This window comes from Cinclus cinclus, chromosome 28 (assembly GCF_963662255.1).
Source record: "Cinclus cinclus chromosome 28, bCinCin1.1, whole genome shotgun sequence".
Classification (NCBI taxonomy): Eukaryota; Metazoa; Chordata; class Aves; order Passeriformes; family Cinclidae; genus Cinclus; species Cinclus cinclus.
Genome location: NC_085073.1, coordinates 5,314,739 through 5,341,489, shown reverse-complemented (window position 1 = coordinate 5,341,489; position 26,751 = coordinate 5,314,739). Strand labels below are relative to the sequence as shown.

The 26,751-nt window shown below is 51.0% G+C and overlaps 1 protein-coding gene and 2 non-coding genes across 9 annotated transcripts; 1 reads left to right on the top strand and 2 right to left on the bottom strand.

Annotated features, from left to right (window-relative positions):
- Positions 1–221: 221 nt before the first annotated feature.
- Positions 222–18,051, bottom strand: DPP9 (dipeptidyl peptidase 9). Of its 7 annotated transcripts, XM_062510275.1 has the most exons (22): positions 17,966–18,051; positions 15,282–15,535; positions 12,570–12,682; positions 11,680–11,853; positions 10,922–11,090; positions 10,640–10,753; positions 10,237–10,365; positions 9,682–9,743; positions 9,061–9,161; positions 7,520–7,697; positions 7,163–7,328; positions 6,950–7,070; positions 6,430–6,467; positions 6,041–6,063; positions 5,058–5,210; positions 4,784–4,919; positions 3,855–4,000; positions 3,215–3,361; positions 2,921–3,073; positions 2,256–2,398; positions 1,857–1,968; positions 222–1,443 (listed from the first exon to the last, which is right to left on the bottom strand). In XM_062510275.1, exons 1-22 carry the CDS (start codon positions 18,019–18,021, stop codon positions 1,351–1,353), a joined length of 2,781 nt encoding a protein of 926 aa, XP_062366259.1. In that variant the 5' UTR covers positions 18,022–18,051; the 3' UTR covers positions 222–1,350. The 7 variants fall into 7 exon arrangements, with proteins under 7 accessions (XP_062366259.1, XP_062366260.1, XP_062366262.1 ...); XM_062510276.1 differs by lacking the exons at positions 6,041–6,063; positions 6,430–6,467 and having other exon boundaries at positions 6,991–7,070; XM_062510278.1 differs by lacking the exons at positions 6,041–6,063; positions 6,430–6,467 and having other exon boundaries at positions 3,215–3,355; positions 6,991–7,070.
- A 2,478-nt stretch (positions 18,052–20,529) lies between these two features.
- TRNAG-UCC (transfer RNA glycine (anticodon UCC)) lies at positions 20,530–20,601 on the top strand. Its single transcript has one exon. It is a non-coding gene; the product is annotated as a tRNA-Gly (tRNA).
- A 331-nt stretch (positions 20,602–20,932) lies between these two features.
- Positions 20,933–21,005, bottom strand: TRNAV-CAC (transfer RNA valine (anticodon CAC)). The gene has a single exon. It is a non-coding gene; the product is annotated as a tRNA-Val (tRNA).
- Positions 21,006–26,751: the final 5,746 nt, after the last annotated feature.

Genomic DNA, 26,751 nt, shown 5'->3' with positions numbered 1-26,751 from the left:
GAACATCAGGGATTTAATATTCTCTCCACTGCTCGACACAGAAAGAACAGAGCACTTGGCTTTCAGCAGAGTTCCTCTGGCTGTGGCAGCTGCCACTTCCTCCCGCCCCCCAAAGCAGCCACCACGTCTCTTTCCAATATTTTAATGAGTCGCTACATCTTACACTCATAATTATAAAAGAATAAGAATCCATAAAAATATTTTCTTTTCATAATACGCACTTAAAATACTCCAGGGCAAGTCAACGTGGTTCATTTGGGTGGGTTTTGTTTGTGTTTTCATTTTGCCCCTGGCAGAACCCTTGGCTTGAGGGGGGGATGTGCTCCCCTGAGGTGTGATTGCTCAATCCCCCTCCCCAGAACTGCAGTTCCTGTTGCCCAGGTAAATAAAAACCAGGAGAGAGCATTGCTGAGTAGACGGGCAAGGGGACCAGTCACTGACCCGCAGAGAACTGAAGCACAGCCAATTTCAGTGCACATGGGAAAGCTCGGGGAAGGACCAGGGGGGTCGGGAGGCGGCACAGAGAACAGAGGGAGGGAGGATTTGCATAAATACCATCCATCTTGTGTTGCAAAAACCCAAATGCTGCTGTGAGCTCTGGAGAGAGGCTCTGGCTGTAGCCAGCTGCCAGTGCTACCTGTTGGCACAACTCTGTGTGAGAGCGGCCATGAGAGGAAGGATCAGAGGACGCCGTTACCGGCCCTGGCCACTTCCTCCATCTGCTCTGCAAATTTGAACTGGAAAATATATATATATATATATATATATAAAAAAATGACTAGTGTTGCATGCTTCTGTAGACCTCTCTTCAGCTCCCAGGGCTCCAGTGTGGCAGCAGGGCCAGGACACAGACCAGATCCCCAGGTGAGCAGTAGGTAGTTCTCTCTTCCCTCGCACTCCTGGCTTAAGGCAGCTTCTGATTCGGCTCTTCCGTTTCCAACACAGGCACTGAGTTCTTGCAGGTAAGAGTTTGGGAACTGCACAGGTGCAGTGGAAGGGGAAAAGGATCGGGGAGAGAGAGATGGACACAAACCTCAGCCTTGGGACACGGACCACTGTCCATTGATTCCCAGAAGAGAGGGAGTAGCAGCAAAAAAAGCATTGAACAGCCAGGCTGGAGGAGAGGAGGAGGACGAGCAGCCGAGCAGGGGCAGACCTCCAGCTTGGAAAGTGAGAGAAGGTGGCACTGTCCAAAGGGAAGGTGCCCTCCAGCTTTTCCCCCTGGCCTGGGGGTACCCCCAGCCCGACGTGGGCACTCAGCCCCTTGTGCTCTGGGTTGGACGCTGCCGGGGAGCGGGAGGGCACGGGGCAGGTGAGCTGTCAGTGTCCAGTTTGCAGAGGCTCGTGCTCTCAGAGGTATTCTTGTAGAAAGTGCAGCAGCGTGATTTCGTAGTGCTCTCCTGACTCAGGGCACCGAATACTGTGTCTCTCGTTGGGGTAGATCTGTGCCAGGGCAGACACAGGCCATTGGTCACTCAGCAGGGACAGAACTCCCTCCCCTCAGCCCTGCTCCCTCTATCCAGTCTCCATCAGGACCAAGAAGTGCCAGGTAGGTCTGGAGCATCCCCTCCCTCACTGCAGCCACCCCTGTCAAGTGGGACAGAACAGCTCGTGGAGGAGGGAAGTCCCAGGCCCCAGGGCAGCAGCCCTGCCTGCACATTCCACATCTGCCACCCATGGAACAGCCACAGTGCCACCTCCCGGCCTCCTCTCGAGTCCAGCGAGGTGTTCACTGTCACCAGCATGACATCATGATGTGGGGGATCTGCCTCCATCTCCTCCTGTCCCCAGAACACACAGCAGAGAACTCTCCCCAGATTTATGGGACCTTCCCTCTCCACTCCTGGCCCTCCTACCTGCAGCTGGTAAGGTTTTCCAGCCCGGATTAGCTGCGATACCAGGAAGTTGGTGTGAAAAAAGTGCACATTTTCATCCAAAAACCCATGGAGGATCAGCAAACGATTTGGCCTGGACGTGGGATGAGAGATAAGGAGAGAAACAGGATGAGAAACCAGCTGGAAAACACGATGATGCACCAGATAAAAGCTCTGCAGAGGGTTTGAGCAAAGAGCTGCCAGCTGGACAAGCCAAACCCAAGCAAGAGCAGTGCCAGGCCATGGCCACGGGCCTCAAGCCGTCCCTGGCAGGGGGCTGAGGGTGCTATGGCAGAGCTAGAGCAGATCAGAACCCCTCCATTCCTTTGGGTGGGACTGGGCAGAGGTGGCACCAGGAGCAGGTGTGGGGCAGGTACTCACTCGTTGGGAAGCTTTTCCACGTGCAGTGCCACCGAGCCAGCCTCATAGCCCTGCTGGTTGTTCTCGGGCACGTCCATGTAGCGCTCGGTGTAGCCGGTGTCGTAGGCCATCCACACGGTGACAGGGGCACCTGCTATGGCAATCTGTCAAACAGAGAGGTGCCACCACACAGCCTCCATTACTGCCTGCTCGGCAGCACAAGTGCTCCCTGCTTTCCTGGAGAGCCAGGAGAAAGCAGGCTCTGGGCTGTTCTGTCACTCAGACCAGGATTCTCCTTCAGCAATCCCACACACAACCCAGATTCCTCCTCCTGCTGTTCCTCTTGTGGTCACAGTGGGAAAAATTCCTGCACGTCAGCACTAAAGGCCTCCCCTCTGCAAGGAGGACTTGTGAATGATCCAGAAACTGTGCTGGGGACTTGGGATGAGGAATAGCACATTAGTATCTCCCTGTGGAGGTACCCTATTGGGAGACCAAGCCCAGTCCCAGAGCTATCCTCCTCAAGCCCCAGCCAGGGATGAGCTGCAGGACACAGGACTGGAGTCAGGCAGGCAGAACAGGGGAACATTTCCACCTGTCCACCACAAACAAGTCAAAATGCCAATTCCAGCTGCCAAGAGGGACAAAAGCTGAGAGAACCAAGTGTCCCAAAGGTGCTAGCTCACCTTGAAGACGTTGGGTTTACAGATGAGCCCCATGAGGGACAGAAAGCCCCCATAGGACCAGCCGTGGATGGCGACCCGACTCAAGTCGATGAACCCGTATTTTTCTGCTACATAATGTAAACCTTCCACCTGGTCCTCTATCTCCACCTGACCCTAAAAGGCAACAAGGAGGCTCATGTTAGTGGACTTGATAAATTTTGAAACCTTGAGGCAGGAAGACTCACACAGGAAATGAGCAGCCACCACCCTTAGGCAGGACAAATGATCATAGATTCCCCACCACAAGGATGTTACCATTTGGTTTTTCAGGGCCCCTTCAAATCTGAGGCCTCGCTGGCATGATCCCCTTCCATCAATCACCACCACAGCGTAGCCCAGGGATGCCAACGTGTTTAGCCGCAGATACTTGATGCCTTTGAAGGAGTTGTTCACCAGCTGCACCTGCACAAGGAGGGAGGAAGAGTTTCAGGGCTGAGCAGTTGCCTTCCAGTGGCTGTGGAGGATCCTGAGCTGGACAGCAGCCGCTCACTGAGCTATCAGAGCCATGGATATCAAACCACATGCTGGAAAAGCCATCTGAGCTTTGGAACAGAGGTCAATCATGGGGACAAAAAGAGTAGGTTTAGATTAGATATTAGGAGGAAGATTTTGCTGTGAAGATTTTGGTGGTGAAGCCCTAGCACAGGGTTCCCAGAGAAGCTGTGGCTGCCCCATCCCTGGATATGTTCAAGACCAGGCTGGATCTCTGAACAACCTAAGATAGTGGAAGGGCTGGGACTGGATGGGCTTTAAGGTCGGTCCAACCCAAACCATTCCATGATCCCATGACAGTGTTCATTGCAACCCGAAGTGCAAGTCTTGATGTGTGACTGGCAGAGCTCTGTGCTGGGGAGCAGCCCCAGCCCTGACCCCAGCAGTTCCCCTGAGTTTTTACCTGAGGGCCTCCATACACAAAGAGCACCGTGGGATGTTTCTTGCCAGGCTGCACATCGTGGGGCTTGTAGATCATTCCATAGAGCTCCACGTCCGACTGCGTGCGGAAGTGGAAGATCTCCGGGGGGATGTAGTCTGGGGGACAGCCTGCAGCAGGAGGGGCACACACAGTGCTGAGGGACTGAGCAGGCTCTGCTCCCACCCCCCTGAACCAGCTCTGTCCAAACCTGACCCTGGGCAGGGCTCCTTCAACACCAAACCACACCAAGGGAAAGCCTCTCCCTGGGAAACACAGCCTCCACCTGCCTGCACAGGGAAGGGATTCCACAGGAAAACCTGACTGGCTGGGAGTTCTCCACAACAGCAGGGTGGGAGAGGGTAAGAACAGGGATGGGAGGAAGTGTCTGCAGTAGGGGTTCAGGTGCTGCTGTGAGCTGTACCTAAACCTTTAAAACCTGCAGTGCAGAGTGGAGCAGCCACTGCATCCCAAGTACTTGTCCCTTCCCTCTTCAGACAAATCACAAATAAAATAAACCACCTTGAAGTGTTCAAGGCCAGTTTGGAGAGGGCTTGGTGCAACCTGGATGAGTGGAAGACGTTCCTGTCCATGGCAGCTCATGAGAACAGGATGAACTTTAATGTCCATTCTCACCTAAACCCTTCAGTGACTCCACAGTAAAGCCACATCACTGTGGATGTGTCAGCTCTGTACACCCCTGAACATTATTTTTGCTCAGTGTGTAAAACACCTCAAAAGCCCACAAATAATTTCCTGGGTGAGCTGACCAGAAGAACTATCTCCCCTACAAGATAACATGATTCATCTTCCCTCAGAGTGAGGTACTCAGACCACTTCCCTCCCCATCACTCTTGCCTACTGCTGGAAGAGCTCTCACTGAAAGGCCCCCTAGGATGTTCTCCAGGACTTACTGGCTGCCTCCATCATGCTGGCCCAAAACTTGGGCTGCTTGTGGAGCGGGTCGTCATCGGAGCCACTGAGCTTGTAGATGTGCACACAGGGAGGAGTGCTCACACTGCTGTAGTGGCTGATGAACATGTCAAAGTTCTGGCAGGGAACACAGCAGAGTTAGGGAACGAGGTCCTGCTCTGCCCACAGCTGGAACAGCGCTCAGGACTCGCTGCTGGCCACGAGTCATTGCCGTTCCCAGTCAGTCAGGAGATGGGAATCCAAGAAACAACAAACCTGGCTCATGGAGCAGCTGTGGGAGAAGCCTGGAGTGGTGAGGCGCATGATCTCCCCAGGAGATTCATAGCTGACCACGTAGAGGTGGTGCTCCAGCGGGGTGTCCTTCGTGCCTTGGAAATACACCAGCTTGGTGGCCTCATTTACCCAGATCTGTGCCGGGAGAGAGGGCTCAGGGACAGGCAGGGACAAGCTCTGCTCCTCTGCCAGCCCAGAACACACAGAGACCATGACAGGGCTGCTCAGGGGAGGGGCTGAGGGGCCAGAGAACACACACAGCACTTGGAGAACTGCAGACAACACAGTGCAGTGACAGAGACCAGTCCCTCAGCCTTTCTGTTAAAGATCAAAGCATTTGCTTATTAATGGGCTGGGCTTTGTTCCCTGTAGGTTAAGAGGAAGCCATCCTCTTAACAAGGAACATTCTGTGCTTATATGGCATCTTACAGAACCATGGAATCACTGAGAAAATGGGAAAACCCCTCCAAGATGAACCTGCAACCCAGCAGCACTGAGTTCACCTCAAACCCACGTCCGCATGTGCCACATCCACACCCTTCTAGACACTTCCAGGGGTGCTGACTCCCCACTGCCCTGGACAGCCTGTCCCAGTGCCTGATCATATTTCCAGTGAAAGCCTTTTCCCCCATCTCCACCCTAAATCCCCCTGGTGCACCTGAGGCTGTTTCCTCTGCTCCTGTTCCTTGTTACCTGGGAGAAGAGCCCAACCCTCACCTGGCCACAGCCAGCATGGCTGGATTATGAAGGTACAGGTACCTTTCTTCCTTCCATCATGGTAATGAAATCCCATTTGTGGGAGGATCAGTCTAACAGCTCTCAGCACCAAATTTTGGGACATTAAAATAGGTTTTTTACTGTTCAGATAAAGCTGTTTCTAAAAACCACCCAGTCAGGCAGGAACACAGGTGACAGCTTTTAAATCCTGCATTGATCCAGCAACAGTAACTGAACTGTTTTTCCACCTTACAGTTTCCAAATGCTATTTCTGGCTAACCCACAGTTTGAAGACCCCTGTGAACAGCAAAGAGAAAAACACATCCAACTCAATTGGCCAGGAAAACCAGGCAGAGCCCTGTGGAGCAACAAATGCATCAAAATAATTGCTGCTAACACAATTTTAGCCGTAACACATGCAGGGAAGAGCTGTGGCCAAAATCAACAGCATGTACAGTGAGAACCCACATGGGGAGGGACAGCAGGTTAATTGCAGATTGAGGAAAAGCAGCAGAAACCAAAAGCTTGGAGCTGTTGGTCTTTTAAAAAGCGAGAAGTGGAAATCCAGATTAATTGGAAATGAACAGACAAGGTCTTTATTTTGACAAAAATCACCTGGGAGTGTTAAAGATCAGACTCGGAGTTAATTCCTGAAGCAAAAATGAAACTAGGCTTCTACAAGATTAATAAAAATTCATTTCTGGCTGTTCTGCAAGTGACAACAGATACAGCTTCTCCATATTCTAAATTGCTTTATATTCCCCAGCTGCCTTCTTCCTAAAGGCTCTGCTGAGGGATCAGCTGGAGACCAAGAGTTCACTCCGAGTGCCAGGACACATTTCCACATTGCAAGAACTCATTGGAGTTAAAATGCCTCAGCAAAGGCAGCAATCCCCAGCTTCTCCACAAAATGGTTCTTTGTTGCTCTTAAACCTCAGACTTGTGTCCTTTTTTTATGGCCTGACCCACTCCTGGGATTTACCTAAGGAGCAATCCGAAGTCTGATTGAGAAGGCAATCAGATCCATGTGCACTGGCCTACAGCACTTCTGGGGAAAGCAGAGGCAGCAATAAAAACAGCAACAAAATGAAGCTTAAGCAGTTCTAGCAGGTCCCAGGCGTAAGGGAGGACTCAGGCCAGGACTGGGGGCAGACAACGTAGAGCTGAGACACTGCAAGAGAATAAAAATAACCCCTACCTTGGACCCGTGCCTCGCCAGCACCTCCCATTCCCCAGCAGTCAGGGCAATCTCCTCCTTGATGGGACATTTGAAGTCATCTGCAAGAGCGACCACGAGCATAAATCACTGCTTTCCCCAAAGGACAAGCCAGGCCAAGAGGAGGGGGAGCTCCCAAGGCTGCAGCCCTTACCCTCACTGTGGACACAGGGCTGCACCCAGTCGTGGCTGCCTGGCTTCAGGACTGCTGTCACCCTGTACAGGTGACAGAACCCCGTTTTGCACTCGTTGGCTCGGATAAAGCAGAGCTCTTCCTCCTCCCCCTCCGGCTGGATGAAAGGATAGAAGATGTCATGAACCTGCCACACAAGATGAGAAACCTGTGAGTGATCTGCTTTATCAAACCCCAGATTCAACATCAAATTTGGGAGTAGTGAGTAGCAAAGCTGCTGGAGCAAGGACTTAACTGGACACCCAATCACCATGAGAACAGTTAACTGAGGGGAGGAAGGGGCAGCCTGTGTTCTCCTCCCAGCCCCGAGCCTCTTACATTTATCCACACATCAGTGGTTTCTTCATAGATCACAAATGGCTGGACATTTTCTGGCACGGTTTTGGCAAATTCAGCACGCTGCTCCTCATTTTCTGGGACTGGAATAAAGAGTGCTGGAGGCAGGAGGACTAGCTGGAGCCGCTGCTGAGGTCTGTCTAGGAACATAGCCCAAGCACTGGGGAAAGAAGTCGGAGGCGAATGTCAGTACCACAGAACAGAGGTCCCTTTCCAACACTCAGAACATGCAACCCCTTTCTTCCCTCCCGCTGCCAGAAAGGATTTGGGCATCTGAATGCCAAGCTTTTCTCATCACTGCTGCTTTCTAATCCCCTGGAAGCTGTGCCAACACACATGCACTGCCAGACAGCTCTGGTATTTCACAGGGGCATCGCTCCGACGAGATGTCTGACAGATTTACCAGTGCCTGTTCCAAGGGAGAACTGCTAACAGAGCCCTGTCTCCAGAATGCAACCCCTCCACCAGGAAGCTCTGCTTGTGCTCCAGCTCTCCTCCAGCTCAAGTGATCACCCTCCAGGAGCTCTGTCTGCAGCCTCCTCCTCGTGCTCTGGCAGTGACAGGCACAGACCCAACACAAGGGCCAAGGGAAGGAGCTGCTTCAGCCCCAGCCCTGCTCCCCTCCAAGGAGAGGAGCTGCAAGTGGTGCTGCAGTGCAGGCTCCCAGCATGACAGATGGCAAAGCATGGCCACCCCAAGGCCTGCAAGTGCATCCTGGGGAGTTTCATCATCAAAGAAAGATTTTGAAAAGAGCCAGTTCTCCCCCAGTGCCGCAGGATTTCAGGAACTGAGATATTCAGCACATTTAGATAAGCTCTGGTGCAGAACATCACAATCACCTCTGGGATTACCTGCTGGAAAGCTCTCTAAATTTCCTTCCCAGAGCAGAAAATTAATGACAAGTTACAGAATGCCACCTTCAAAGACAGCCAAGTCACCTTAACTTAATCTGCACACACACCAGTTAACAGCCAAGCAGCTTGGGAGGGAGAAACATTAAGAACTTTCAAATTTCACTCAGATTGGGGTGAACCCTGTAACTCTTCAGGCGAGACTGTATATCCCATTTGGAGCAATAGCCAGTCCCAGAGCAGTCCTTCCCTTTGGAGACACTGCAGGAAGGACATGGCACCACAGGCCCTGCCCCTGCCCTGGGATTCAGGCTTTGATGTCAAACTGTGCCCATGAACAAAGATAAAACTGCCCACAGAACACTCCCATTTTCAGCAGGAAACACGTTGTACCTGTGTTAAACACCTTCAGCTCCAAAGAGTTCCCCAGGACTGCCCACTGAATGCATCAATGTCATTTAACTCGGGTTGTGACAAACCCCACAGCCTGTCACTCTGCTCTGCTTCATTACTACTTTTAGGATGTTACAGCACTGAAGAAGCCAAATATTCTTGTGCCATTTCTGGCACTCAGGGCTTTAAAACCAGGTCATGAACACAGCAGAAACATGTCGAGGGTCTGCAACCAGAGGAGCCCTTGGGAAAGTTATTTTGGGAGGAAAATGGACTCACTATTTGCCATCCCGGGTCCATCCAGCACGGGCAATGTACTCCACAGTGGGAAACAAGGCAGCAAAGGGTTGCACCAGCTCTTTGTCCTGAGCACAGACAATCTGCAGCAAAACCAAGGCCCAACATCAAATCAGAGCACCAGAGCTCATCACCTCCTCCCAGGGAAGCTCAGGGAGATGGCAGAACAAGGAAGTTTAGCTACTGGCATCAGCAAGGGTCAGGCCAGGAGAAGCAAGCCTTGCTACAAAGAGCAGGAAGAGAAGGGAAAAACAGGCTTCAAAGCAAAATGATTTTGGCATTCAGCCACAGGGAAGGACACAGGCAGGGACTGAAGCCCTGGATTAGACCGGGCTCCAGCCCTCCTGTCTCTGCCATGGTGCACCAGGCAAACCTCACTTTCCCCTTCCCTCCACATTCCCAGCTGAATCTTCCCCAGAATTATTCTTCTCAGCATTTTCAAATCTTTCTGTTTCTTGGATAAACACATTAGAGAACCAGGTATTACAAGAGAATAAAAAACCCAGACTATTACCATGTAGGATTTCTTTGTGACCTTGTTTTAATTCTAGGGAGATTCAAAAAACCCTCCTGTGCAGTGTCCCCTTGTGAGTTATCACTTACCTTACCCTTGCTGTCTGTTTTAAATTCTGCCAGTTTCAGTGTAATCTTGGGGTTTTTGCTGCCTGCAGAGAAGTGAAAACACATCAAGATGATCAAGTTGAACATTCTGTGGTTACACAAAACACAGCTTCTAAAGGAGAACGGCCCCTAGTCCTACTGAAATGGCTCTGTGTGAATTTACAAATATCAAATATGCATGTGAGCAAACAGCAGAGTCATTCTGGGAATGGGAACAGTTTGCTTTGCCTTCCCTAGCTGGCTATGCATGTTCCCAGGAGGGAGAGGAAAGATGGGATTCAGAATATGTTCCACAATACACCACCAGACATATTCCACTTGCTCAGCAATCCTTTCATTTAGGGCTGGGATTTAAAGTTCAGCCTTTCTTGCAGCAGATTTTGGGATCAGAGAGTCAATTAGGTCTCAACATTTACAACCAGTTTCTACATCCCAGTAAGTGCCCAGATTAATGATGCAAACTTTATAGCCCCAATTCCACTGCTGGTTCCAGCAGGAGTCCAGAGCTGCCTCAGCAGCCCCACGTGTTTCACTCACCTGTCCTGGGGTACCGATAGGAATCTGTTTTTCTCTCCTCCAAGGCAGGTGAAGGAACATGAATTATCTCCACCTCTGACTCATCCACTTCCTCGTACAAGATCCGCAGTGTTTTTAAATCCTCTGAACCTGGGATAGAAGCAGCAATGCTTGCAACAGCATTTCGTGCTGTTTCTGGCTTGCCTGGAGCATTGGTGCGGAGGGAACACCTGTACAGCCCCAGCTCTCAGTGACCACCTGCAAACACTACACAATTATAAATCCCCCGGTGCTTTGTTCCTTCAGGTGATCTCCCCAGGAACACCCCAAACCCAGGCCAAAGGAAAATCATGCTCAGAAGCTCATTCCTAGCAGGAGGCAGCAGCCACAGGGCCAGGATTTGATGAGCAGAACAGTGACTGACCTTCTGTAGAAGCTGTGGGACACCACCAATAGCCCGTGAACCGATCAAACTCCTCCTGAATGACAAAAGTGGCTACACCAGCAGACTTGGGGTCATCCAGAACATTGGATAAGCCTGGAGAAGAACAAAGACAAGACAACATTTGCATTTTGCATTTAGGTCTCCTTGAAAAATGCTGACCCAAAAGACAAATGCACTTGTAAGAACTGAGGCAGGAATGTGGGTATTGCAGGCAGATCCTCAGCAGGAATTCCCTCTTGGGGCTGGAGGAAGCCCCGTTACCTTTATGGCAGAATGTCATCCGCCTCTCCTCGCCCGTCTCAATGTTTGCCACCCACAGGTCGTTGTTGTTAATGAAGGAGAAGAAGGCTGGATCAGCAGGGCAGATTTTGGGATCCATCCGTGGCCCCGTGCACTGAGTCTTGATCTCCAGAGGCTTCATTGGAGACACCTACAGCAAGTGAAACACACAGACCTGGGTGCCACATCAGCTCCCAGCTCTGCAGAGGATAAACCTAAAGCAGAGGCACTGCACAGCCCAGGGGATGATGGCAAATGGGCCCTGACAGGACACAAGAGCAACCACCATAACCAAATGGATGCAGATGTGGAAGATGTGGAGCAGGTCCAGAGGAGCCACAGAGATGCTCCAAGGGCTAGAGTCCCTCTGGAGCCAGGCTGGGAGAGCTGGGAGTGTTCACTGGAGAAGAGAAGGATCTGGGGAGACCTCAGAGTCCCTTGCAGTGCGTGAAGGGGCTCCAGGAGAACCTCCTGTGAGGGTAGGCAAGCCCTGGCACAGAGTGCCCAGAGCAGCTGTGGCTGCCCCTGAATCCACGGAAGTGTCCAAGGCCAGACTGGGTGGGGCTTGGAGCAGCCTGGGATAGTGGAAGGTGTCCCTGCCCATGGCAGGGGGTAACACTGGGATGGGCATTAAGGTCCCTTCCACCCCAGTCCAGCCTGGGATTCCACATGCAGCCATCTCCAATCCAAATCACCAAGCCCCTTTGAGGTGATGTCCATGAAATCCCTGGCAGACTCACCATGAACCCATTCTTGCCCCCATCTCGACAATGGAAGAGGCTGTTGCTAGCCTGGAAAAGGAACAGGCCACTCTCACTGTGGAAGTCATAAGATGTTATCCCAAAAACACCCAGCCTCTTGCGTTCCCTCAAGAGCTCCTCCTCTCTGGAATACATCCCGTGGTGAGGGGTTGCCTGGAATTCAAGGAAAGGAATATCTGAAAGGATTTGCAAGGAGAGGAACATTCACAGGGGTGCTCTGAGCCTGTCACAACACCCCAGCTCAAACAGGCAGCAGTGTCAGGGTACAGGTCCCCAGTTCCTGCACTCCAGGCTACAGCTGTGGGGTCCAGAGGCCTAAACCCACCACACCCCCCAAATTTCTCTTTACAGGAGGGCTGAGCTGTGACTCCCAGTTCTGCAGTTGGCACTTCAGCATGAACTGAGAACAGCTGTGCTTGCTCTGCTTATGCAAATGAGATGTAACCAATTAACTTAATGACGTTATCTGCAGCCTTCACAAACAGTTTCCATGTCAGACACTGCAAACAAAAGTTCTTCCGGGATCTTGAATTACCCTGGAGAGAACTCGCAGCCCAAATGGGGTCAAGACAGATAAATTCTGTTCCACCAGGAACTTTTTAAGTAGGGGAGAAAAGAGCAACAACCTCCAATGCTGTCAGTGACAAAGGGCATGAAGATACTGAAACCAGGGAGGGGAAAATTCCCTACCTTTCTGGTACACTCATGACAGTGTAAGGCAGAAGCAGCACTTTAAACTCAGCTTTCCCAACTTATTAAAAGCAGGAAGGATGACAGGCACCACACAGACGTCCCCACCACAGCAGCCCCACAGCACCACCCACTTTCCCCAGGCACTGACAACCCAGGCTGTCCCCACTCTGGCTTACCTGAAAGTGATCCAGCATCTGTTTCCAGGACAAGAGCAGCAAGGCCTCCTTCCGTACCTTTTTGGGAATCTCTGAGTAAAGAAGGGAATTCTCTCTGCTACCATATGGCATTCCTATGAGGAGGACAAAAGCATCATCCTACTTAAGATGAGTTAGCCAGGACAAAGAGGCCCGTGGGCAAATTCAAACACAAGTCTGGAAAAAGAAGGGCTGGGGCTGCCCAGAGACCTTTACCTACATTCCTTCCCAAGCAGCTCCCAGATCAATCCCAGAATAACGTCTAAACCACTTAGATATTTATTTGTTTGGAATTTTCCTAAGCAAGATTTAACACTACCCCACCTCTCCAGAACGTATTAGGTCCAATTTTTCCCTCTGTGCCTGTCCTCCGTGCCCCAGATCCTCTCTAAGAGTACCACTCCCTGAATGGGTGACTCAACATTACTCTCCACCTTTCTCATACAGAAATTTGCTACAGGGATCTCCTTCAGGCCAAGGCAGCAGCTTGCAAGGGGGTAAGGAAAAGCTTGGAAGCTCCAGAGAGCCCATTCAAATGTGAAACAGTATCCTACAGAGTCAAAAGACCTTGTCATTTTACATAAGCCTTTGACTGTGGTTATCAAATGAGCTCCTGGCCTTCATCCAACTTCCAAAACAACCATCAAATATCCTGACGTGTGATTTTGGCAGTTTCCACAAAAACAAAAACCATGAACTTGCCCTCCACTTATGCTGTAGAGACTCCCTGGATCAGAAATTCACACAGGGATATGTGCCCTGATACTGCCTATTCTGCACATGTTCTGGGCAGAACAGAGAGATTTCTGAGCTGGCTGACCCAGCAGTAGTTACTTCAAATTAAAACTGAAATATTAATAAGTGCTCGGAAAGCAGAGCAATATGTGAGGATCTAATCCTCAGAGATGCAGGAACACCAAAGTGCTGAGCATGTGGTGTTTAACATAAGCAGCATCTGCCATGATACAACAGAAAATTCTGTGGCGATGGCCCAGGAATGACTGAAGATGGCCATACAGGAAAAACTGCAGAGAGGAACAAATGACTCTGGACACACATAGCTGACACTCAGGCACTGTGGCCTGGACTTCCCTTCCCCTTCTGTTAGAACTTTCTCCAATGACCTCAGGCTGACTACAATCAACTGGCATTTACAAGGAAAATACTGCCTTCCTCCCCAAAAGACAGTTTACTTTGCTTCCAAGTAAAATATTCAAGCCTACAGCAAAGTTCATCAGGAGTCTCCATCCACTCCTCAGTTCCATTTAAACACTTTAAATGTTATTTAATGCTGGGGCAGTAACAGCACACCGAGTTGAACTTATAGAGAAGCTGTGGCTGCCCCATCCCTGAGACTGTCCACTATTATGGCAAAAGAATCAGCATTTAGATCAGCATTTACCTTTTATCAGGGACATGTGAGAAGAGATTACCTGGAATTACCTGGCTGATGCTGATCTTAACTGATGGATTAATCTGCTCTAAGCCCTGTACAATTCCTTAAGGAAGGAAACACTGAAAAGGCACTCATGTATCCTCATTCCTGGTTCTGGCTCCTGGAGCAGTCACACCCTGGCAGAACACCAACCACACAGTAGCTGGTTTGGTTGCCATTTCATACAACAGAACATTAAAAAAAATTAAAATTAGCCACTTAGTTCTTTAATCATCTAGATCAAAACCAGTATCAAAGTGAACTGGAAATACATTCAGCTTTAAATCAAGCCTCACTGCTCAGACTTGACAAGGAAAATATGCCAGCTCTGGATCCTGCCCTTCAGAGCAGCATTTGTGTCCCAAAAATTTATGAGAACTACACAAATCAAGTCACTCTCACACAGGAGCTGCTTAGTGACAAAACAAATAAGTCCCTCAAATCCAGCACCCTACAGTGGCCTAGACTCAAAACCTGGAAGAAGAAGGAAGTGCAGCAGGGTCACTTCAGGGCAGCAGTCACTGCACAGAGTTGCACATCTGGCAATTTTTGTACTGGCCCAGTAATGATCAGCTCATACCCCAAAGCACAACAAACTCTTTATAGTCTATAAAGCTTCCCATGTTACCAGCCACAAAATTATGCAGTTACTAAAATCCAATAACTCTGTCACTAATTACATCTTGGCTCCCTCTGGAACAAGGGACCTGTACAACACGGAATTCTGCTTTCAGTCCCACTGAAAGAAAGGGATATTTCCCTGCATATGCCAGGAACAGCTCACTCCCAGCATAGTTTTCTTCCCTGCTCTTGAAAGCATCCTACCTTCATGATACTTAATAAAGCAGGAGACACCACCATCCTGCCACTAATATGTTGCAACATATAATTAGTCATTACTGACAGCAAATTTCTTGGAAAGTCAGTCTGGTTAATGAAGAAAGTAAATCCCATTTTTCCCAAGCTACAGAGGCACGAGATAGTTCCTTCTCCTGCCCCATCCCCTGCATGACAAAGAACACAGAAGTGCTGGCTGGCCAACACTTCCCCTTGTCATAGCTGATCCCTGTGTTTGAGGCTTGTCTAGGACTGGGCAGTCCCTGCTCAGTCCTAGGCTCTGCAGAAGATCCTGTGAGCCTTGAGCCACGTTACCCAATCTCAGTTCCCCCATCCCACAAAGGGAGATCCCTCCCATTCCTTCCTTTGCCTGCTGAGTTTGAAGAGCCCCACGTTCCCCTGGATGCTGGCACGAGGCTTACCCAGGTAATAGAGGCGGTGAGAGTGCGGGCTGGACTCCTCTGTTTTCCGGACAAACTGGAAATCATGGGGAGCTTTGTTCACTATCATGCCCGAGTACTTCCTGCTGCTGTGAATAATGTCACGCAGCCCATCCCAAGAATGCTTTTGCACCTGGAATTGGGAAGGCACATCCTCCATCTCGACCACTTCGGAGCTGTCTGAGAGCGTGTCCACTGCAGTCATCCTCACTTCCCCTTCAGAACTGGGCAAAAAACTGAGGGAGGAGTAGAGGGACAGAATTAAGCCTAAAAGTCAGGCAGGTGCTCCTTAAACTACAGATCCTGGGATTCTCTGCACTCAAGGATTACATTTTAAACATATTGAAAGGAAAAGTTTATCTCCCATCCCATATGGAATCCTGCAAATGAAAATATTGACCTCAGAAAACTCCCTCTCCCAGGGCTGGCTCTGGGAATAAGCTGTTAAAGGAAGCACAGGCAGCAGACTCTGGTGCAGACAACGAACAGCTTGACTCAAAGGAAAACCACTCCAGGAATTTGGACAGATATGTCATCAAAGCTATGACATATCATAAAGGAACATAAACTCCTGCCCTGTGAGACCACAGAAGTGGAATCCTCTTCCTATCCCAAAGGAAAACCTGCCCATTGCTTGGGGAGAGAGGTTCAAACCCAAGCACAGCAATTCACTTACCTGAGGAGATCCTGAGGCCAGGAATGAAATAAGAGAGGTGGGAAAACAGGAAGAAAAAGTGTAACTGCTTTGCTAAGAGAGAGAAGGCAGCAGGAGCAGACCCTGGCTGTATCCTGAGAAACGTGGCACACACTCCTCAGAGATTTCCCAGTGAGCAGGTGTGGAAGGAGAGGACAAGAACCACCTCCACATTAACACAAATGTTAATTTGAGGTGAGGTGGACCCACAGACTTGCCCAAGGTCAGTGATGTCATCCACTGCAAAGCAGGAATGAGCTGAGGAGTAGGGAAACCTGTTTCTGACACCCCACTTGAGAAGTAGGATGTCCCCCCAAGAGGACGTTTGAGGGGTTTTGGAGGTACCTGAAAGAATGTCAGAGAGAATTTCAGAAGAACTTAATTTTACTGAACAAAATTAGCCTTGAGAATTTTGCCCCAAGGAGACAGAATCAGCCTTGTGCAAGTGCTGAAAATGTAACATCTCTCCCAAAATCGTACAAAACGTGCCAAAAGTAACACAAGAACAAGCTCCCAAAATAATTCTGTAAGTACTCCTGGTACCTACTGCCCAGCAGTAAATCCACAGCTTGAAAATGGATAAAGAGGAGCATTTTCCAATCAAAGGCAGGCAGGAAGCCCAATAGAAACCACAAAAAGAGAACATGATGGGATGTTCTAAGACTCTGTGTCTGTGGCCTCTGCCTGTATCTAGGTTCTCCAGTGCAGCAGCTAAAATCACAGCTGAAGGCAGAAGTGCTGCCTGTCAGAGACACATGACAGGAAGACCATGAAAATCCATAAACTGAGTGCAATTCTTCCAACCCCATCCCACTGCAGGTTAACTCAGCCAGTTAAATACTCTGGCTTCAGCTCACAAAGCCTGGCCCTTGGGTTACTCTCACCCAGCTGATGAATCCATCTCACTCAGCCAGGCTGGCTCCTCACACGTGAAAGCTTAACCTTTAAAACCAGTCCATAGATGTGATACTGGTACCTGTCCCCAGCAGAACTGGAGCCTGGAGCCCCTTCCAAGTTATACTGCCATGATTTTATCATGTGAACAGCACAGCTCTAAGCTTGGCACTGCTCTCATCCTGGTGATTTGGACTCTAGAATGGAGTGGGGAAGTGGGATAAGCAAAGCAGCCACCACACAAACTGAGGTGAGAGTGTTGGGAATTACCACTGGCACTGCTGGAACCTGGTGGACTCTCATAAAATCACAGAATGGTTTAAACTGGAAGTGACCTTAAAGATCATCTAATTCCAAATCCCTGCCATGGGCAGGGATACCTCCCACTAGAAGGCAAAAAAACTCCTAAAACTTAGGTGCTGGCATGCTACAGAGGAAAAGGAAACTCAGATTTCTGCCTCTGTCACTACAGGCACCTCTGGAAAAAGACACAGTCAGTAGTTGGCAACACTGTGTAGATAAGTAAACAAGAAGGAATAACTTATCTCAGAGTAGATTTTGGGACTACATTACTCAAACATGAGCTGCACCAAGACATCAGTCATTAACCATCTTAAGACAGGCAGTGACAGCACATGGAAGATCTCCACCTGGCTGGAGAAGCCCTGTCCCTTCTGCCCCATGCTGAGGCAGGGACTGAAATGACTCAGAGCTGTTGCAGGAACACTGCTCTCTCCACTCCCAAAAATATGGAGCTGTCCCTTGGGGGCCTTTTAACGCCATTTGTGGCCTGTCAGGTGAGGTGGGTGAGCCACCAAGCCCTGCTCTGGGGAAAGATGTTAGTCTGGAAGGAACCACAAGCACAGGTGGGAAATCAGAACCCAGAAAAAACTGCAAAGCTCGATACTGGAAGTGAGTGAAACAAGTTATTGTCCTGAGTCACTTCCTGACTCACAGATCCTGACACAGAGCTCCCTGGGCAGGACTGTACAGATGGGATTTCTCAGAACCCTCTCAGTGCAGAGGTGATTGCTGCTCTGTCCCACAGCACAGAGGCCACACGAGGACCTGGACGTACCTTCTCCAACTTCCTGCAGTCTCGTTTTCCAGACGAACCCTCTTTATCTTCTGCATTAACTACTCAGAGAGCTGGGCAGGACAGGAAACTGGGGAGGAAGAGGGGAGAAAGGAGGTTTCATACAACTGCTGGGCAAATGCATCTTCCATAGGTCACATTCCCAGCTGAGTATAAATAAATCCTTGGGTTTCATTCCTTGGTCCAAATCTGTTCTGTCAGCACAGCTTGGATTTGAACAGCCCTGATAAATCTGAGAGACTTCATCTGAACAACTGAGGCTCAGTGAACTCTGTGGTGTGCCTTGTTCTATCCCAGAAAATTCTTTTTAAAATCCGAGAATCTCGAGTACTGAACCTTTCTGCCATCCCTTTCCCAAAACCCTGGAATTCTTGCAAGTATCAGGAACTAAAAATTGATAAAACAGAAGTCTAGTCCATATACTTAAAGGGAAGAGTAAACAAAGGACACACCATAAGGAGCCAGCCAGAGGGCCACAGTTCCACCTGGGACATACAAAACACATTTATCTTTCAAGCCTGAACACTGCTTCCCTGTGCCTCAGCCCGTTGCCACGAGGAACCCTGGCTCCCCACACCAATCTGTTCTCCAGCAGCACAGGAAAGTGCTTCTCTGCCCAAGGTCCTGTCTCCCCAAGTAGGAAGGTCTTTAGCTCTGAATGACAGACACACTTGAGTCCCACCACTGCCTTTTGTCAAGGCTCCAGCTCTCCCCAGACAGCCATTTCTCCACCAAAAATGCACTCACAGGGGACCAGGAGAGACAAAGCATCACAAAGAAACTCGTTGGCCGCAGAGGAGAGCAGAGAGGGAGGAAGCAGCTGCATTCAGCAACTTAAGGGCAGTTTTTGATGCAGGCATGAAGGGCAGCATGAGGATGCTCAGGAATGCTGAGTAACCTGGTCTGATCTCCCAGATGATCCTGCCTTGAGCAGGGGGCTGGACCAGAGACTTCCCCAGGTCCTGCCAGGATGGCTGTTCTGTGATTTTAATGATTACTGAGGAACACCTTAACCCTCATTGCACCCAGCCCAGATCACGCATTTCACACAAGGAAGGAACAGTAAAATCTTGAACCAGGAAAAAAAAAAAAAAAAGCAATTGAGCAAAATAGACAAAAGAGATCAGGAACCAGAGTGAATCATTCGGGAAGAGCCAGTGGAACACAGGAACAGAGTCACCTACAGGAGCCCCTACAGCATGTCCCTGTGGTGGCCGAGAGCTTCAAGATCTCAAAAATATTAAAGCAAATGAGGGTGGCATAAAGCAGTGGGATTTCTCCAGAGATGGATGAGCTCTGGCAAAGGCTGCCAGCAGCCCGTGTCCCTCTGCAGCTCTCGCCGGGAGCTCTGCCCTTGGTGCAGAGGAAAGGCCGGGATTTGGGATAGCAGGAGAGGGGGAATCCCCGGGGATGGAGCATCCTGTGCCCCATCTCCTCACTGCTGCAGGCGGCTCTTTGCTGCGGAAGAACAGCGAGCAGCCCCGCACCCGCCGGGACTGAGCGGGGGGAACACGGGACTCTCTCCAAGGGCAGAGGGGGGACCCCATCACCCCGTCCATGGGCAGCATACGGGCCGAGTGAACTGCAAACGAGCCGCCGAGGGCCAGACCTGGGGGCGAGCCCTGGCGAGCGATCGCCCCCCGGGGCAAGGAGAGGCCGCCCCCACCCCTGGGGGGGTCACAAGGCACGGAAAGGGCGAACCCCGCACCCCACCGAGCGGACAAACGCCCCCCACCCGGCTCAGCCGCCCCTCACACGCGTGGGCCCCACCCAGCCCTGCCCGTACCGGGGCGGGACCCCCAGTCCCCGCCATCCTCCCCTCTTCACTCACCGCGGGGCGCGGCGACCTCCCCGTGCCGGGCGGGGGTAGGGGCGGCTCCTGCGCGGGAGGGAGGGCGGGGGAGGGAGGGGGCGGCGGCGGCTCCGTCAGTGCCGCTCCATGTCCCGGGCGCGGGGCAGCCCCGGAAACGGGGGCACGGGAGCGCGGGGGCGGCGGCGGCCACGGCGCGACCTCTCACCCGGCGGCGGAAGTGGCGGGAGCGCGCGGGCGGCGGGAGCGCGCCCGGGCGGCGCGGGAGGAACCACTGCTTACACGACGGAGGGGGGAGATGACTGAGGGAGTACAGAGCTATTACAGAAATCACAGGGAGTAGATTAGGTGTTGGAAAAGACCTCTGAGGTTATCGAGTTCAGCCTGTGACCTACAGTCACTTTGTCATCCAGACCATGGAGCTAAGTCTGTCCTTAAACACCTCCAGGGACGGTGAGTCTGCCGCCTCCCTGGGCAGTCCATTGCAATGCCTTCACGGAGAAGGGGGTGCCTGGAGAGAATTGAGGCTGATACAGCCTCAAAAAATAAAAAAAGCACGGAGAGAAGATTCTCCCTCGCCCTCAGAAATGGGCCCGTAATTCAGCATTTATTGCCGTCGTGGGGCGGCTGCGGAGCCATTCTCATCACTCGTTGTGCTTTACTCTCAGATCTAGGGAATGGTTGGGTCCCGCTGGATGGTATTGCTGAGGGAAGCCGGGAGCAGCGTTCGCAACGGGCGTTGGTGGTATAGTGGTTAGCATAGCTGCCTTCCAAGCAGTTGACCCGGGTTCGATTCCCGGCCAACGCAACTTCGTACTTTTTTCTAATTTTTCTTCCTCGTACTGTCTTTTTCTCACCGAACCGAATTGAGCGCCCGCCCCGGCTGTGCTTTTCCCAGCTGAGCCCCAGCGGGAGGCGGGCGCTCGTCAGCGATGGGGCACACGGTGCCCATTACTTCTCAACTCGCCATGGAGGCCTCGAATCGTCAGGAGACGGCGGGGAAATAAATGACTCCGAATTAAAAATAAAAAAAAAACAAGAAAAAAAACCAAAAAAACCCAAGGAAATAAGCCGCCACAGAAAACACCCCAGGGGATTAGGGAAAAAGAAAAAAAAAAAAAAAAAAAAAAAAAATCAGGTGTTTCCGCCCGGGATCGAACCGGGGACCTTTCGCGTGTGAGGCGAACGTGATAACCGCTACACTACGGAAACCCGCCATGAGGGCTGCTGCAGGGTAGCAGCCCGTGTTCCTGCCATGGCCGCTGAGGGGGAGCGAATCTTCCTCACGGCAGCTTCAAAATAAACCTCCCGCAAAGCCCAAGAAGCGTCGCCCGGGAGTCTCAGTGATTATCATCAATGACTAATTGGAGGTCCCAGAGACCCGCTGGTCCCAGGAGGCGGCTGAGGTGCGTGTCCCGGGCAGTGTTTCGGGGGTCCCCTCAGAGACGACACAGCCCCACAGGGAGGTTCGCGCTGAGGGGACGCCGGGCGCTGCTGAAGAAATGTCTCTTTTCCCTAAGGCAGCTGCCACCAGATGTCGGTAGAATAGTGGCGACAGGGAGTGGAGGTCCCTGGAGAGCAGCCCAGGAGGGACAGGACCCGCCTGGCCCAGGGGACAGGGGCTGGAGGAGGGACAGACCTGCTGACAATCACAGAGTCACCAGATGTTTGGTTTGAATTGGAAGAATTTTAAATCTGATCTCATTCCACGCCCTGTCATGGGCAGGGACACCTTCCACTGTCTCAGGATGCTCCAAATCCCGTCCAGCCTGGCCTTGGACACTTCCAGGGATCCAGGGGCAGCCACAGCTGCTCTGGGAATTCCATTCCTGGCCCTCAACACCCTCAGTCAGGAGCTGACAATCCCAGATAGTACTAAGTTTGTTCTTCTTACCCTACTGCAATGTTAAAAACTTACTTGATGGTAATCCTTCCTTTTTTTTTTTTTGTAAAACCTCAGCCCTTGGAATCAGGTGGTAACATGAGAATTTTGTTTTCCTGTTTTGTTTTCTTTGTTTAAGTGTATTTTATGCTCTGCTGGCTGTAGAGAAAAGTTTAGAAGGAAGAAATGAATCATAAACCCAGATGAAAGCAAAAAGAACCTCACTTTTAATAAAACTCGCTCTTAATAAAATCTACTTTTAATTTTACAATTTCATTTTACAATTTTGTAACTGATCTTTTGATTTGGGGCCAAAAGGGCTAGATAATAGGTTGTCACATGTTCTTTAACTTCAGGACTTGCCAGTACTTTATTGTGATCTCATTTATGATAAGGATTATAATGTTACATCCAAGTCTGTGATAAACCTGATGTCTCGGGACTTGTTTGCTTCGTGTTGTTGTTAAACATCCTGGAATTAAATCTTTTTTGCCTTCAGCTGACAGAGCTGCAGAGAGGACTGGTTACAAGCTTTGCACTGACCATCAGCTGAGTGTGCTAGGGCAGAGCAGATGAATATCTGGGGGCAAAATCCCCTCCCTCGAGCAGGAGGAAGTGTATCTCTGGAGGACCCAAGATCATCGGAAAGATTCAAACGCTTTGGTTTTTGTTTTCTTCTGCAGACCTCTTTCAGCCTGGCGATGGGTGGGGAGAGGAGCCGCAGAGCAGACAGCGCCAGGGAAGAAGGAAGCTCTTGGAAGGTACCTGTGGGAGGCAGAGGCAGGGATTCCATGAAAGGCGTCGTGCTGTCGGTGTGAACTCCCAAAGCCGCCCGGATCCCGAGGCGGTGCCTGGTTCTTCCAGCGCTGGGCTCGGGGAGCCCTGGCACACACCGAGTCGTGGGCTCTGGATGCTCCTGGCGTGGGCAGCGCTGGTTTTGGGGGCCCAGACAAAGCCTCCTCTTCCCGCCGGTTCCTGCTTGCTGGAATGGCCTTCCGGGGGATGTTCTGCCTTTTCTGACACAGATCCATTGTCAGGGACGGCTCAAACTTTGCCCGCAGGACGAAGATCCTGCAGCGCTCTCCCTTCCAGCCCCTGACCTCTGCTCCCAGCACTTCCCACCCATGTGGAGCTGCTGGGTGTGGGAGCCCCCCGTGCCTCGCCCGCTGCCCGCGGAGGGTCCCGGAGCACGAGAAAGGACGGTGGCAGGGGGAAAAGAACCCGGGGGCTCACTGGGAGGTGAAGGCTGGATGTTCTCTTCTATTATCACCAGCATCTGCCCCTTCTGAGCGAGGAGCCCTCCCCCAGCTCTCACCAGCAGCCATGCTCGGCTTTGTTTCCCTGACGTGCTGCGCTGGCTGCACAGTCCCCATCTCCCCTTTTCCTCCCTCCACTCCCAAAGCCTGCGTGGCTGTTCCAAGAGGAGAGCTGGAAGCACCGTGGAGCAGGAGAGCTGACAATCAGGGCCGGGAGACAACGAGTCGGTGCACAATACCCCCCCCCCCCCAATTAGCCATTCGTTTCTCCTGCCTCTGAAATGGGGAGCACAGCCCTTGTGCTGGGAGATAAAACAAGAACGGCTTCAATAGCACTGATTTAAATTAGGTCAGGCTGGCTTTTGTGTGGCAGGGACCACACAATAGCTGTCACACGACGGTGGAGGGGAGCAGCATAAAGGAAAAGAGGCCAAGCAAGTGGCACAGATGCTTGGAGTTGGTGGGTGCTGGGGGATGACACTCACCCCGCACATGATGCTGAGGCATAAAAGGGGCAGCACGGCCAGCAGGGGACAGAGAGGTCACACGCTCCCTGAGTAGGAACAAGTTCTGCCGCACCACAGCCATGTGCCCCTGGGAAATTGGTCTTCAGCCATAACTGGTTATGAGACAAAGGGGTGACAGGTTTTGGACCCCTCAGGACAAGAAGGATATTGAGGGGCTGGAGTGTGTCCAGGGAAGGGAACAGAGCTGGGGAGGGGTCTGGAGCACCAGGAGCAGCTGAGGGAGCTGAGAGGGCTCAGCCTGGAGAAAAGGAGGCTCAGGAGGAACTTTCCTGATTGTTGAGGTGTCCTGTGCAGGGCCTGGAGTTGGATTGATGATCCTTGGGGGACCCTTCCAACTCAGGGTATTCCATGACCTGAGTTGCAATCCTCAGCGTTGCCCAATTTATTTCCCCACATAAGTTCCCCAGAAGTCTGTGCCTGGCCTCAACACCTGGTGTGCTGTGAAATCCTACACTGGCTTCTTTAGGGATGGGTGTGTTTGGGGAAATATCAGCAACTCTTTCAAAATGATCTCTTAACTCAGGTTCTCAAAGCCATCCGAGTGTCTGCCTTCAGAGAGGGGTCCTGGGGAGAGTTTTCCAGGAGGATGTGAGCACTGGAGCTTCATCCCAGTTCTCCTCCCAGTTTCATTTATATCCTTATTGCTGTTTTTACAGTGGCAATGCATCATAATTTGCATGCTGAAATTGCAAGTGTTATCATTTCTACTACTGATAGTAAAAAAGTAGGTGAGCTGAAGCACTGAGTCTGCCAGCCAGTGCCAAAAGGAGGAAACTAGGTTAAGCTGAAGTATCAGTTGTTCCTATTCCCCTTCATTTGTTTGTTCACACATGAATAATTTTATTTTTTTTTGAATACGAGACAGCTTAGAGCTACTCTGGACCATCAGCTCCAATGGCCTACATAATTCCCAGGCTGATTGAAACACCCTGCTTCCCATGGGCACACACAGGCAGCAGAAAAGTCGGTGGCCACCAGCTGATATTGGAAAGACAGGCACTAAAAATAAGTTGTCCTTTTTTAACAGTAAGTGTAATTAAGCAGTGAAATAGTGCCTGTTGTAGGGAGGTGGCTCGAAGGCATGGAGCCAAAACAAGACATGTTGTTAAAGGTATGTTCCCTTCAGCAGATGGTCAGGGCTCTGATGCAAGAAGCACCCAGTGAAATTATCCACCCAGTTCCTGTAGGAAACCCGTCTGGAGCAACCATAATAGCCCTAATTTCTCTCACAGTACAAATATATGGTTGCTAGTTTTCACTGCTTTACAGCTCTACTATTTGGTGTATTTTTAGCCATTTAGTTGTGAGAACACAACGAAAACAGCAACAGCCCACTTTGGTTTGCATTATGATTTACCTTCTGAAGCTCACTGCAGTGGAGGCTGAGGGTGCCCAGGTACCAAAAGCAGTTTAACTGTGGTAGCACAAAAATGTGTTGTCTGTCAGGTGCAATATTAGGAAAAGTTTCTTTGCCCAGAGGGTGCTGGGCACTGCCCAGGCTCTCCAGGGAATGGGCACAGCCCCGAGGCTGCCAGAGCTCCAGGAGCCTTTGGACAGCACTCTCTGTCCCTGCACATGGGGTGGCCAGAGGCAGAAGAGGCAGGAATCCAGCTCTTGTCAACAGCTGAGGGGCATGGTCATTGTGGGTTCCAAAGAAGAAGACATAAAAATTATATCTGATCATGTTATTAGTGCACACATCTGTATATATAAATAAATCCGAGCTATACAATTATGTGTGTATAGGTAAAGACTGTTACTCTCCAGCAAATGGCATCATCTGGAGTGCTCCTGAGTTGTGACTGTGTAAATCCCAGGATTCCTGAGATGGCCTCTATAACCTGAAATGCTCATTGGAGTCCTTCAGCTCTCCAACAACCCAAAATCCACTGCAGAAAATAATAGGCAGAAGATTGGTTCATTCCCTGAATATTTATTTGCTGGTTTGGACTGGGGTATTTTTCTATCCTTATTATTACTATTATTTGTTTTGTTTATTTCTTCTCCTTTTATCAGCTCCAGCTGAGACAGAGGAGGGTAGGAGGAGGGTTTTGCTCCTCTGGAGATAACAGGAGGCTGTGCCTGTGCAGCCATGGTGACAAGATCCAGGGCGCTTTCTGGCTTCCAAGCAATTTGCTCCCAACCCCTGGCTCCCAAGTAAAAGTGGGGCAGAGAAAGAAAGGAGCTTTTGTTTCTCAAGTGCTTCAGCTGTTACTTCTAATTAAGTGAAGAGCTCCAGTGCCTTCCCACTCCCCAGCCGAAGAAGGATGGAGCTGGGGCAAAAGGAGAGCCAAGAGGCTGTAGCAGCTCTCCTGTTTCCAGCTGCAGCCTGGCTGGGTGACCTGTGCCATCCCAGTGCCTCAGATTCCCTGGCTGCAGGGGGCAAGAAATGAGAGAGCCCGAGGCCAGCATGAGGCCAGATGGAAACGACCACCCTGCTGTTCAAGGTGTTATTACTGGTTTAGTGCAATATGTTCCCAGCTTCCCAGACATGCTGACTGTCAGCAAATTGCTCTTTCCTTCTCCAGCTTTCCCTGGATGCCATCCCCTTCTCTCTGAGATGTCAGCCCCTGCCCTGAGGTCTAACAGCATTTCTCCAACCTCCTCAGTGTGCCTCTTTAAGCCCTGCTGGCATCACTGGGATGTGCTGCAGGAGCCAGGTGAAGTGACACCAGCCAGGGATTGGGAAGGTGGCCTTGGCACAGCCAGGTGGGGTCTTTGGGACAAGGAGAGTGGGGTGGGCAGAGGGCAGAGCTGTGGCAGCTGTGAACCACACAGCCCCTGCCCAGCTCTGCAACAGGGAGCACAGACTGTTCCACAGCACTGCACGAACATGGGAAGGACTGCCAAGAGGAAAAGAGGGTGGAGATGTGGAGAGAGGGGGAAAAAAAAGAATGTAGGGAATAGAGGAACATTCAGGAATCCAACAGCCCACAGACTCAAGGTCCAAGCCCTGGCTCAGCTCTGGAAGTTGCCCACCGGGGACTGAAGGAGCCCTCCAGGTCACAGCTGCTCCCCTGTGCCCACTGAACTCTGCTGGATCTCCTCAGCCCGGGATGTCACAGGGAGAAGTTTAGGGTTTCACTCGGAAACAGATGGTCTCCCTCTCGGGCCCCATCTGCCAGGCAACGCTGGAGCAGTTGGTCTCTGCAGAGCTGAGCAGAATCTTGTTTACTTTCCTCTCCCATCCCCAAGGTGATCGTGGGGCAACCTAGGCCTGCTGTTTCAGCCCAGATTTTCAGGAACAGCCAGGAACTCCGAGGTGCAGGAGTGTAACCCAAGAGCAAGAGAGG

Coding starts and splice junctions, on each gene's coding strand:
- DPP9 (XM_062510275.1), bottom strand. CDS start 18,021: ATGCAGAAGATAAAGAGGGTTCGTCTGGAAAACGAGACTGCAGGAAGT. Junction 6,064..6,429: donor GCTTCAGGAATTAACTCCGA/GTCTGATCTTTA, acceptor TGGGTTAGCCAG/AAATAGCATTTGGAAACTGT. Junction 3,362..3,854: donor TTGTGTATGGAGGCCCTCAG/GTAAAAACTCAG, acceptor CTCCTTGTGCAG/GTGCAGCTGGTGAACAACTC.